We start from the raw sequence: 12263 nt of genomic DNA, 5'->3' as shown, positions 1-12263 counted from the left end.
TATAACCCCAACATCATGTGGAATTAAGTCAAATGTCAAACCAAAGTCTAAAGTTGTCAAACCAAAGTCTAAAGTTATCAGACCAGCTCTAATACATCTATTTACCAAACTAGTACTCTCCTCAGAAAATATGTAGTTAGTTTGATGTGTTTTCCTAAACACATCATGAGAATTGATGCTGTTTAGCATCAATTATTTATTATAATATTATATTAATTGAATGAGATCTTCATTATTTTGGCAGGATTTCTATCAGGATGATGGGCTGTGATTGCTTAGCTCACCCTGCTTATCTTCTTTAAAACGTCATCACTTTCCTACCACTTTCCACCCAATGGTGTGTTCAATGTGCAGAACGACACTTCAGGGCTTAGGAGGAAAAGCACATTTTCCTCAAGTTGTTTTGCACTGTGAAAATCACTTTCTCTATTCAGCTGATTTTGAGACCAATGAAGAGCAGCCAGGAATGAGTCAAACCAGGAGGCAATCATGCTGGGAGCAGCTGAAGCTGCTCACATGAGACCAGTGACGGGTGCCAAGGGAGCAAACACCATGGCCAGGCTGGCCAGCCCTCAGCTCTTGGTAGTCCTGTGGTGATGACGAAGGGACTCCTTGTGCCCAGGGGTGTCCTCCACTCCCCAAATACACTGCTGTGAATGATGGCAGTACGTGGCTGGCTGTTTCTTTACACGAAAAGGGAAAGGCCACAGTTGGGTTCTGAAACCATACACGTTTTGGGGGTTTATAATGGATTTGAAAGAGGTGGTACAAAGAAGGTGACCATGAGAATTGAAGTGTTTTCCTGCATTTTGTCAAGGGTTTTGTAAGACGATGAAACAACTGGACATTGTCATTGTTACAGGTAGTGTGGGACATCTTCTGCTCGGTGTTTTTTATAATAATTTCAGTATGTCCGTAGAGGAGGGTTTGAGACCCATGTCTTTGCTCCTTCGGACAGTTCCTGAGAAATGCATTGCTATTCCATGCAAAGCGGCACAGTTGCAAGAGGGTGCTGCAGGTGTCCTCACCCCAGGATAATTTCTGATTGAAGGCATGACACGTGCAGGCTCAGCCCCTCCCAGGTGCGACCTGTTTTTTCTACACTGCCGGTGATGAGCTAGGGTCTGGGACCCAGGCACAGGAGGAAGAACCTCCCCAGCCCTGGGCTGCCCCAGGGAGCAGAGCTGTGAGCCCCAGCCCAAGGGGACGGAGACATCAACGCCTCCCTAACATCGAGAGCTCACTGTGGGACTCACCAAGAGGCACCTCTCTGAGGACATGGCGCTTCCCAGGCACCTTGCTGGCTTTTTGGGAAGTTCCCCTCTCGGCTGACTTTCCCAGCTGCACACAGAGGCAGCGGGCCGGGCTTGGGTTTCCCATCAGTGCAAGGGGATTAAAAGCAGCTCTGCTCTATCTCAGAGGATAACTGTGAGGAGAAATGCATTAAGGATGCCACGGTAATGAGGGCTATGTGAATGCCTACTGAGAAAGGCAGAAAAGAGCACGCAACTAGGAGCTTATTGGAAAAAGAGTGGACATTTCTAAGGAAAACAAGATTACCTAGCACTGCAATAATAAGGGGTAGAAATAGAAAAGAATTTTTAAAGCTATATAAACCCACCAGCCGCTAAGGAACTGACTTTGATAGCTTCCAGTGTGATTTCTTACGCTTCTTTCTGAGTGCCTGGTCTGGATCAGTGGGGAAGGGAACTGAGCCAGGTGGATTAGGGGTCGCCTCCACATCAGCAATTCTTATTTCCTGTCATTAATAACTACATACAGGCTGTCAGGAGTCATATTCACTATTCAATCCCACGTATATCTGTTTATTCTCCCTGTAAAAGTGCTGCGATAAACCATCAAGGAGCACGCGGTGCACAGGCACGTGGCAAGCCTTGCTTTATACCCTGTCTCTGCCATTCGTCAGTCTCATTTGTTGTGCTGAGGAACTACCCAGTCTCACCATCTCATTTTGCTTTACGACTGGTTTGGTTGATCCTGCCTTTGAGGAAGAACAAGGACTAGCGAAGGATACATGTACTTGCCCCATTTTTTTATGATCTCATCTAATTTTACATGGCATCTGCTGATGGATGTGTTTTCTTTGATTTCACTGCAACCTTTTGTGTTTTTCAGGACAACACCAGGAGCGTAGAGTTGGCCCTGACACTGCCTGCTCCTTCATGCAAATATTTTGTCATCTTTGAAATGCCTTCTGTTCTGGAATCTTAGAAAATAACAATATTGAAAACTTTCAGAGAATATTAAAAACATTAGCTTTATCACAACACAATAAATAGTTCCATCACCCACTGAAAACTGACTTCTGCAGCTGACATAGTAATAAAGTAGAAATTCAGTTGCTGAGATAGTGTGGGAGTGGACACATTGTCAAAAGAGGAGCCAGGAACCACTAGTTCTTCAAATCACTTAATTTTTCAGCTTTATTTTTCTCTCTCGTAGGAAAAAAAACCCAAACAAACACAAAAAAACCCACTCTCGCAGTCAATATATATACAATAAATTGAAGACAATTTTTGCTAGACAAGTATGATCATGCTGATAGCATGTGTTGAAGGCTGATGCATGTGAGAAAGATAGGACCTCTTATGTGGCACCAAATGCTGAACTGCCTATAAATTGTCAAGCTGTTGGCTTTATTATTTTGATTGCTTCTCACAGTTCATTACCTAGTCTTTTTCTAAGGTGCTCCTGCAGATTTCTCAGAGTGAATGTTGCTAGTTCTTCTATAGATCATGCAACTGGAAAAAATCTTCTCTCAGTAATTGTGTACTTCGGGATTTAACCTAATGAGTGTTAACTGAAGAGTATGTGTATGTCTTTTCCTAATCAAACACGAGAGGCACAGGAGATGTCAGATCACAATAAATGATGCAGGTGTGATGCCATATTTGAACTTGTGCAGCTATTTGTGATGTGTATAACAGGAAGTTCAGAAGACAGGATATATCGGATCAAATAATTAGACTCACAAAAAAAAAGCTCCTTTTGCTATATTTAATTCTCTCCCCTACTTAACTGAACATGTAGATTTAGATAGTCCCATTGACTGATTCATTATTAAACTTCATTTAAAGTGACCCAATTTCTCATGGAGTTTATGGGGTTGCACAAACTGTTTTAAGGGTCTCTACCCCCCTGCAATACACTGGTACTGCGCATGGCATTGTCTCTTGCTCACCACCCTTCAGGAAGCAAGTGTCCCCTCAAAGCATGGGAAAAGGAATATGGCCCTGATGGAAAATATTTTAACTAAATGCCACCAGTATTCCTTCTGATGCAAAATACTGCTTGTTTTGAGCAGTACTTACATAGACAAGTCTAGCCCTAAATCGAGTAAGAAAAAATGTAATAATAATTGCTCGTATTTTCACAAGTTAACATTTCTTCTTGTTAACATTTCTTAACTATTGGAGTTACAATTCAAAGACAGTGTAACAGGAAAGAAGCTTGTCAACTATAGTCCTCTAAAAGCAATTAATAAGTGTAATAAAATTCCTGTTCTTTTAAAACAAATCCCCCTTCCTCGCTCCAAGGTTAAAATGATAGCGGCTGCAATACTGATTGGTAGGCACTGCTGCAGCTCTCTGATAAACCTCCCTAATGGGGTTTGAAAGCCCCAACATCCCTCTCTAAAACTAAATCTGATGCAGCAGGAGATGGCACATGCAGAGGGAGAAGAGGTTTCCCATGGGTAGCAGAGCTGAGCCTTTCTGTTTCGTGCTGAGCACCAGTTGTGGACAACACTGACGCAGAGAGCTTGGTCATCTGGGGACCATGTCAAGAAATATCTAGTACCAAACAGAGGAGTTGATTGCTTGGAAAAAAAATGGGTCCTAAATGTGAAATAACCTCTTTGCATGTATCTATGGCCCTGGCATAGTACTATTGCATGGGTGACTGAAGCGTATCTGATTATACACTGTTCATTTGGGAGAACTCATGTATTTTTCCACACTGTTTTTACAGCTCCCAAGTCTACCTTTTGTCCCACTGAAGAGACCTGGTGGCCAGGCCTGGTTATTATCATTGCAGTATGCTGCGCCACACTAGTGTTCCTCTTCGTAGTTGTCATCATTTGCTACAAAGCCATAAAAAGGTAAGACTCCCGATGCTTTTACTATGCTTAGGGCAATGCAGCCCCACAAAGGTTGTCCCAAGACTTGGCTGACACCATGTTCTGTTTAAAGGCATCCTAAAGGCAAAATACATCCTGTAGTCAATGTGTGTTTTCACTAGAAAGTCACTTTATGTACTGTATCCTGCCTATGTAAAGGATGAGGTTCAATGCACAGTCATGGGCATGAGGAGGCGAAAAACTAGAAATGGGACAGAGCCACAATGTTCAGATTAATAAGAACTTCCCCGAAGTCAAATTGCTTCAGGTTGCTGGGGAATGTCAATAGCTTTGGCTTGGCCAAGTGTAGAGGTAGGAAACCCTGTCCTATCCACTTCTGGTAGTATTAGAATCAAATTCAAAACTTGTCTCTTTTAATGTAAAAGCCTGTGTGAAGCTTATGTACAACACGATGTGTAACCATTTCAGCTCACTGTCTTTGCAATAGATGTGCTTGCATAGGCCTCTGGTAGTTAGAAAGTTACATAGAAAAATGGGAGTGGGAATAATTTCTTCACCTAAGTAATATTTCATATTTCTGGTGGAAGAAGTCAAAACTTGAACATTTCTGTATGAAGGCTCCAACTGCAAGTCCACAGTGTTGATTTAGAGAAGAAAGTAACTTGTGGGAATTGTAGCCCAGATGGATGGAGTTTCTTTTCTCCTCTATTGTTTTCAGTACGGCTCTGACAACACCCCACAGTCGTGGCTTCATGGTGTCACTGGTTTATGCCATGGGAGTCTTGGGCAGGAGCTGTTAGTACAGCTGGGACACCCAGCCTGCAGTAGAGAATACAATATGCAATCCATAACTCATGATATACTGCAGTGACATCTGAATTGTGGCTTGGATTAAATGATGTTTTTCTCAACTTTGTGATTTTTGAGTGATATTTTTGGGGAAAAAAAAAAGGAAAAGAAATGAAAATACCTTTCATGAAAAATGTTATCTGCATGCAAAGCAATCGCAAGATTTTTTTATGAGCCTTATCAGGGATATCGCAATGGTGGAGCATTGCACATGCTTTGTGGTTGTCTGAAAAATTTATGCAGGATTTGAAGGATGGTGTATCCAAGAGCATCAAAAAGGGAGAATTCAAACGAGAAGACAGAAGTCTGTATTTAATTTCTTATTAAATTTACATAAGTACCTTTGCTATTCTAGTTTAGCTAAAATGAATGCTTATTAGTTTTGAGGAGTTGGAAAGCTTTCACTCTAGCGACTGCACTTTTAAAAAATCATCTATGGATGACTGAGATTGGAGTCCAACTGGATTGGTACCACAGTGCAAAATCTCTTACTTGTAGTTCCTAATCTACCATTGGCTGCTCATAGGGGATTGATCCAATTCCATGTGGAAAGTTGTATTAGTTTCAAAAACAGCTATTGTATTGGTCTGCCTAGTGCCAAATTGTGAATGATTTCTGCCAAGGCTGCAAAATACACCTACAGGAGCAGTAACTCTCCAGGACAACTTGTGGCTAGTGAGGAATTGCTCTTCAAATCTGCTGTGATGCTGGTAGATGGGAGGAACGGAAAAGAAATTTAAGCATACAAATTTAGAGCTGCCTTGAAAAGGCTTTGGGAGTTCACATAACAGTCTCATGCTTCATGTCGGAGAAGAATAATACCGATACTTGATGAAGACACCCATTATTTGTCAATAGTGTGAATATCAACGTACAAGTCAGCCACTTGAATAGGCATTAGGCTCAGGGAAAAGTGAAAATTCCTCTTAGATCTTCTTATTGTTGACATTCATACTGCTGAGAAACGCTAAGCTGAAAACTGCTCAGATGTGGGCTGGACAGCTATAAAATAAAATCTTATTAATTATATTTTTATAGAAAACTAGAGCATTTCTTTTCATCAATGAGTCCTTCCTAAAACAGCTCTGCTAAAAGGATGCCCTAAAGTGCCTGGCAGCATTCCCCAGTAGTTCAGGTTCCTTAATCCGCTGTAAAAGATACCTATTGATAAACACTTGGAAATAAGATAAGGCTTTTCACAAGAGAAGCATCTCTGCCTTTGACACAGAGTATTATCATGTATTGTTGAGCTGAATTGGCTTTAGCTAGTGTGAGAAATCCTTCACTCTAGTTTTTGCTGGGAGGTAGAGGTGGCTAGAGAAAGAGTAAGGGGATTAATCTGGGTGATGCTGAAGCCAAGAGTCCCTCCAGTGTGTTCCAAGCCTCCAGCTCCACAACCGTGCTCTGCCCCGTTCTTTCTCACACCCCCATCCCACCAGCTCTCCTCTGCCGTCCTCCTCCCGGGCCCTTGTTCCTGCACATCTCCAGGAATTGGGACCTCTGTCACTGCAGCATCTCTGACAAATCTGTCTCCCACCCCCACTGAAGAGTGAAATAACAGCAGTCATCTGGTTGTAGGGTGTAGCAAGAGTTAAATACTTTAGCAGGAAAGTGCAAACAGGGATTTCTTTGCATAGAGCTTGGATCTGTTGTATTAATCCCTCACTTTCATAAGAATCGAACTTGAAGTAGAAAGAAAAAGAAAAATCCTATTGTGTTAAAATCTCATTTACTGGTTTCAAAGGGCCAGACCCAATCAAACTCTCTGCTTTTCTGTAGCAGGAAGAGAGGGAGTGACTGACCTTAAGGTAACATAACTCAACTGTATTTTTATTCAATCTATATAAAACCTGTTTCTCCTGGGGTGGTTTGTTTTCCCTTGTAAAAGCTAAAACTTCAGCATATGACCAATTTTAGGCACTAAGGCTTTTTGTGATAAAGTACAACCTAGTGGATTGGTGTTTCTGTGTATAAAATAACTACCAGAACCAAGCAAGCATGCTGCTACCTCCATCCCTGCATCTCCCCTGGAAATACTCAGGTTCTCCCAATATGAAATGGTCATAAGAAATGCTGAAGTCCATTCCGGTGGATGGATTTGACCTCTCTGGTCCATGAGGGAACTAATACCAAAATGTGTCAATCAGCTTTAATACTCAGAACTGCTAGACAGGTTAAAATCTTGGGAAGACACATACGGGGTGATTCTTCGAAGGCTCTTAAAGCAACCTCTAAATTTCCTATGTGTGATGCTGGTGTTTGCAGTGTTGGACACTGCATGACTGGCACACCAGGTACAGATGTGTGCTGCTGCATAGGTCAAGCACCAGAGGAGATCGCAGGTGATACTGTGTTGTGCTGCCGCATGGTTACACATGTGGTGATAGCACCCTCAGTTTGGTAGTGGAGGAACAGATATTTTCTCTGGTCTTGGTGACAGAGGGGTATCTCCTCTTCTTACAAAATGTAAATTTTCTCTTAAGAAACTTTTCCATGGCACTGTAAAAAAAATTTAAGGATTGGCACTTAGCACCAGCAGCAATCACAGCCTGTGACATCTGTAGATTTCTAGGACAAGCTTAATCACTGGCTAGGGCTCAGACCCACTGTAAGCAGTGGGACTTTTCTGCTCATTTCATGGATAAGGAAAGTGATCTCACAACTAGCAATTTCTGTAACACATAGCAAGAGCAGATGAATAACTGGTTCAAAATCTGGAATACCTGCAGGTATTTCTTTACCATGTGTCTGTCTGTAAAAGCCTGCCATTCTTTCTCTTTCCCTGGAAGACTGTCACCAAGAAGTAGAAGCAGAAGGTCCAAGGACAATTCATAAACTAGCACAGGCTAGAGGAAGCTGGATCATTTCACTATTACATGGTTTGTGGACTTGGTCAAGTGCACAGTGAATGCCAGCAGCTCTAAAAAAACCTTCATCTGGTGTAAATCAGTGTGGATTCAAAAAACAATCAGTGGAGTTCAATTGATTTTAATCAGCTCTGGAGGTGACTGTGTCTTAAGCTTTTTTTAAACATCTTCAAGCACCTGAATAATAGTTAGACAGTAAGACTGGAGGGAATTGGGAAGCAAACACAGTAAAGAGGATTAACAAGGGTTGTTTGGTAAATAAGCAACTGAGATGGGGGAGAGAGGGACCTGCAGTATGTACTCCTATTTCTGCAGCTCACTGGTGTGTCAGTGTCTGTGAGGGGAGTAAGATATTTGCATAAGCAGGAAGAATAAATCCCTGGCTCCCTGTATAAAACTAAGGTACTGGAGCCATCTTTCAAACCTCAAAGGGGAAAGCAAAGCTGAGCATCCTGGTCTCCATGCCAGCTGATGCACCAGCTATGCAACCTGGCAGGAGGTGTTTCAGATGGTTTTCCAACACGTGAAAAACCTGTACTTAGTATCTCCAGAACATCCATGTGGTCTGAGATGACCCATGAGCAGCCCGTTGTGCCTAGGGATGTGACTCCTCGGCTCTGCTGGATTTTAGGTAGGATGGATACCTCTGCTCTCAGATGTACCGCAGGGTTTGCTGCCAAAGAGCCTTCTTGCTAAGTCAGCAGAGAAAGCAGGCTGATGATAGCAAAGTTTTACATGATACACCTTTTACTCACTATTCTAACTTTGTCAAGCCACTGTTTTGTATGTGTCCCATAGCCTGAGAGAAAGGTACCATAAATGCCTACATATGCATTTCCTTAAATAGGTGCTGAGGTCACCTTCAATAATAATTAAATGGAAGAAAACATTGTACTGAAATAAAATGACAGGTCATATTTAAACTGTCTTAAAATTCATTGTTCAGGTATTTTCTAGGGTACTTGGCATTAGTGTATGATTTATGGACCCTGTATACTGCAAGGTCTAGTTTCAGTAGCGGGAGCAAGGTTCTGAAAGTTGGTTTTGTTTAACAAAATGGGTCGGGTACTTGCAAGGGGAAAACACCGAGACTTTCCTAAGGAGGGCAAAAAGTGGGAGTTGGGGCTGTGGTAAGCGTGTCCCATGGTGCAGGGATGTATGTCCCACTAAGCAGGCCATGGCCCTGCACCTCTTCCCCAGCCCATTTTGTATGACTTACTCCCCAAAGAGCAAGGACTGTGTAGTCCTCCACATGGCTATCTCCTATGAGCCACTGAGGCCAAGCACAATCTAGTCCAAAATCATTATTAATTGCAACAAAACAATGCTTCTCAATGGGGAGAGAGAAGATGGAACAGTGTCCTAAACTTACTTAATTGCTTTGAAGTGGATATTCACATCATGGCTGAAGACAGACAGGTCAAGTTGAATTGAGATTGTTAATCTCTTCTATTCTTCCTGACGCATTAGAAGGGTTTGTACTGAAATGATGCCTTAATTCTCAGCAGGTGCCTGGAAAGACAGTAATTACTCAGAAGGTAAAGTGAGATAGTTGGTGGAAAAGCCGAGTTAAAAAGTACTGTTTGAGTGGGGGACACTCAAAGGGAAGAAGAAGGTCTGTGGGGGCGGATCTGTGTGTCTTTTTGATGCAATTCATTGATGTCAAACCAGTTCAGCTCTGCAAAAGGGGTCAAGCCCGAAGAAGTGCCATTCAAAAGGGAATATGGTCTTCATTGGAAAGACCTAGGAGCGTCACTGAGGGCAGTTGAAAGAAAGACAAACTTCAAAATTTTGGAAAAGCAAGGAAAAGACAGTCACACTGTAGGCTGATTATCTTTTCCACTGGCTGAATGTTGATGCTTATCTACAACAGGTTCAGCATCTACTGCTGAGCACCACTGTCCAGGTCTTCTGTCACCTCTAACCAAAACCCAATGTCCCCATGTGTTGCTTAGCCTCTATTCCTAATCATGTCCCAGTGGTGAATTTACTCCCATCCTTGGAATGATGTTGCAGATGATCTACTTATGACAATTTAAATACCCTGAGCAACCAGCAACCAATCTTTCTGCAGGAGATCCCATTTTTTAACCATCAAGAAATGAGTTCATAGAATCACAGAATGGCTGAAGTTGGAAGGGACAGCTTGAGATCATCTAGTCCAAACTTCTGCTCTAACAGAGTCAGCTAGAGCTGTTCTTACAAAGCTATCACTATTTGTTAAACTAAATGTAGCCCTGCTTGATGAAAACTAGTGCTAGTACAAGGAAAATCAGTTGTTCTTCCAAACAGTATCGAAGCCTGGGTGTTGGTTGTGCAACAGTTTCCAGGGTAGTATATATGAGACAAGCTGTTGAACAGCTTTACAACTTGACCCAAGCCCCCTGGAGATGCCAGAGCTCTGCTGTATTTATTCTGCTGATTCCATGGCATCATTGGGGATTTTGGATGGGGGACTAATAGCTGGCGCTGCCCTATGTTTTTTGGGTGCATCAAGATGAGGAAGGGTTGGCCTCATTTTTTAAATAGAATAGCAAAAGTATTGCTACTACTTGTTAGCAGGTTCATTTGAGAGATCAAGGGCTGATGAGTGAAGTGGATAAAATAGCCTTTCAGTCGGAGAGATGGCTGAGCCAAGCCGCATGGGCAGTGCTGTGCAGGAAAGTTTGTTTTGCTGTTACCTGTGCAGTATGCGTTGGTCAGATAAGCAGGAGGATCTGCTCTTCAGTGCTGTCAGTCTGGGATTTTTATAAGCACTACATGTTTGCATAACTATTACAGGGCAGGATTTCTCTGTCTCTTTTAAGTTATACCAAAGTCACATTCTGCTAGGGAGGAAGTTTGCTGTCATAAATGAGTAAAATGCCCCACTGTTTCTCATAACTGGGAACACTGGAAGCCTTAAGGAGGCCTTAGTCCTTAGCATAAAACAAGTTGTCCAAATGTTTCACAGAATACTCTCCTGTGGATCATTTTTCACTTGTTCACTCCTAATTTGTGATGTCTGTAGAGCATTATGGTCTATCCTGTGATTAATTAACTTTTCACTGTTATCAGAAACAAAATTGCCATTTTCCTGTTTTCTACTGCAGATGAGGGTACCACATTGAATGGGCAGAAGTCTTGTGATAGATTCAAGTATTGTACAGTTACTGCCTTAGTGCAACTCTGTAATAGCCATGGGTGGATTTTACAGGCTCGTGCTAGAATGTAATGCTCGTGCTGGTCTGATTGTATTGCTTGAAATATTCCTGATTTACCCCAGCACAATTAGAAGATACAAGTGGATACTAGAGCTTTGAGACATATAGGAGAGTTGCCAGGTTTACCATGAGGTTTTTTATTACATTTTTTCCTGAAGCTGTAACTTCTGAAGAAATCTGAATAAGTACAAGATCAAGGTTCTCTTTACCTACTAGTCTAAAAAGTGACATTAAACTCAGGACTCTTACATATTCAAAATCCCACAAGGCAAAGAAATAAAGTTTTCTTAGAAATTCATTTAATTTTTAAGCCAATCATAGTTTTTACAAGCTGATACGAGGGCACTTGTGGCTGACCCTGCTGGTGAAAAGCCACAGCCACAGTTTGTTACAGCCTGCAAGAACCCAGCAGAAGCATCCTGGGATGCCTGGGACAATCTTTTTTTATGACTCAGAGGAAATTGTACCCACGATAGTAGGGTGGGGGGTGTAGATCTGTTACTCTAGCTCTGTGTCACCCAACAAGATCAATTCCCTTTACACAACAAGAATCCCGTAGGAACCTGCTGGGTGCCTTTATTGCCCCCTTTCACTTTCCACAAAGGATTTGCAGTGCATCTGGAGTAAAAACAGTAAAGCCTGTCTCCAGTGGCCAAACAACTGCAGCTCCCAGTGGGTTCAGCGGACATGTTGGCTTTGCAGGAGCTCTAAAACCCTAAAAGTTAGAAGGAGAAAGCCAGAAAAGTATGGGAATGCCCTAGCAGCTCCCATACATGCCCAGGCAGGCTCTGCCCAGGCTCATTCTGCTCCACCTCGGGGTGACAAGAAGCCAGACCTCACCGTGGAGCAGCTAAGCACCAGTCAGAGCCCTGCCCACCACACACATCCAACCACCTTCTAGATGATCAGGACTGTTCAGCACACCTCTCAGCCCCATGTGCATGCCCCATTCCCCCCAGTCTCTGCCCTTTCTTGTTTCCTGCGGAACTTTATTTCCCGCATCGCCCCCACATTGCCCCAGATATGACCACGCAGAAGATACCCCCTTCCTGCCTGACCTTTCGGCACGCTTCTGGCCAGCAGCCTTGGCTTGGTGTCACCCTTGGCTCCTCTAATTCGTGGCTTCTGCTGACTTTGATTTTGATGCCTTGCTCTAACCGGGACTTGTGTGTGCAGAGACCCTGGGGAAAGGTAGAGCTCAGGGAATGGCAGGAGCTGCGCTCGAATGCTCTTCCTCCTGTGTAG

The 12263-nt window shown here is 42.8% G+C and overlaps 1 protein-coding gene across 2 annotated transcripts in view; it reads left to right on the top strand.

The window, feature by feature from the left end:
• The window catches only part of PRIMA1 (proline rich membrane anchor 1), a 55636-nt gene that overhangs the window by 27073 nt on the left and 16300 nt on the right, over window positions 1-12263 (top strand). For both annotated transcript variants that reach the window (XM_052783044.1, XM_052783045.1), the window contains exon 3: window positions 3991-4120. In XM_052783044.1, coding sequence (XP_052639004.1) covers window positions 3991-4120 — 130 coding nt within the window. The remainder of the gene's footprint in view (window positions 1-3990; window positions 4121-12263) is intronic.

The sequence above is a fragment of the Harpia harpyja genome, chromosome 3 (genome assembly GCF_026419915.1).
Source record: "Harpia harpyja isolate bHarHar1 chromosome 3, bHarHar1 primary haplotype, whole genome shotgun sequence".
Classification (NCBI taxonomy): Eukaryota; Metazoa; Chordata; class Aves; order Accipitriformes; family Accipitridae; genus Harpia; species Harpia harpyja.
Note: the sequence above shows the minus strand (reverse complement) of the source record. Positions and strands in the feature narration are given on the sequence as shown.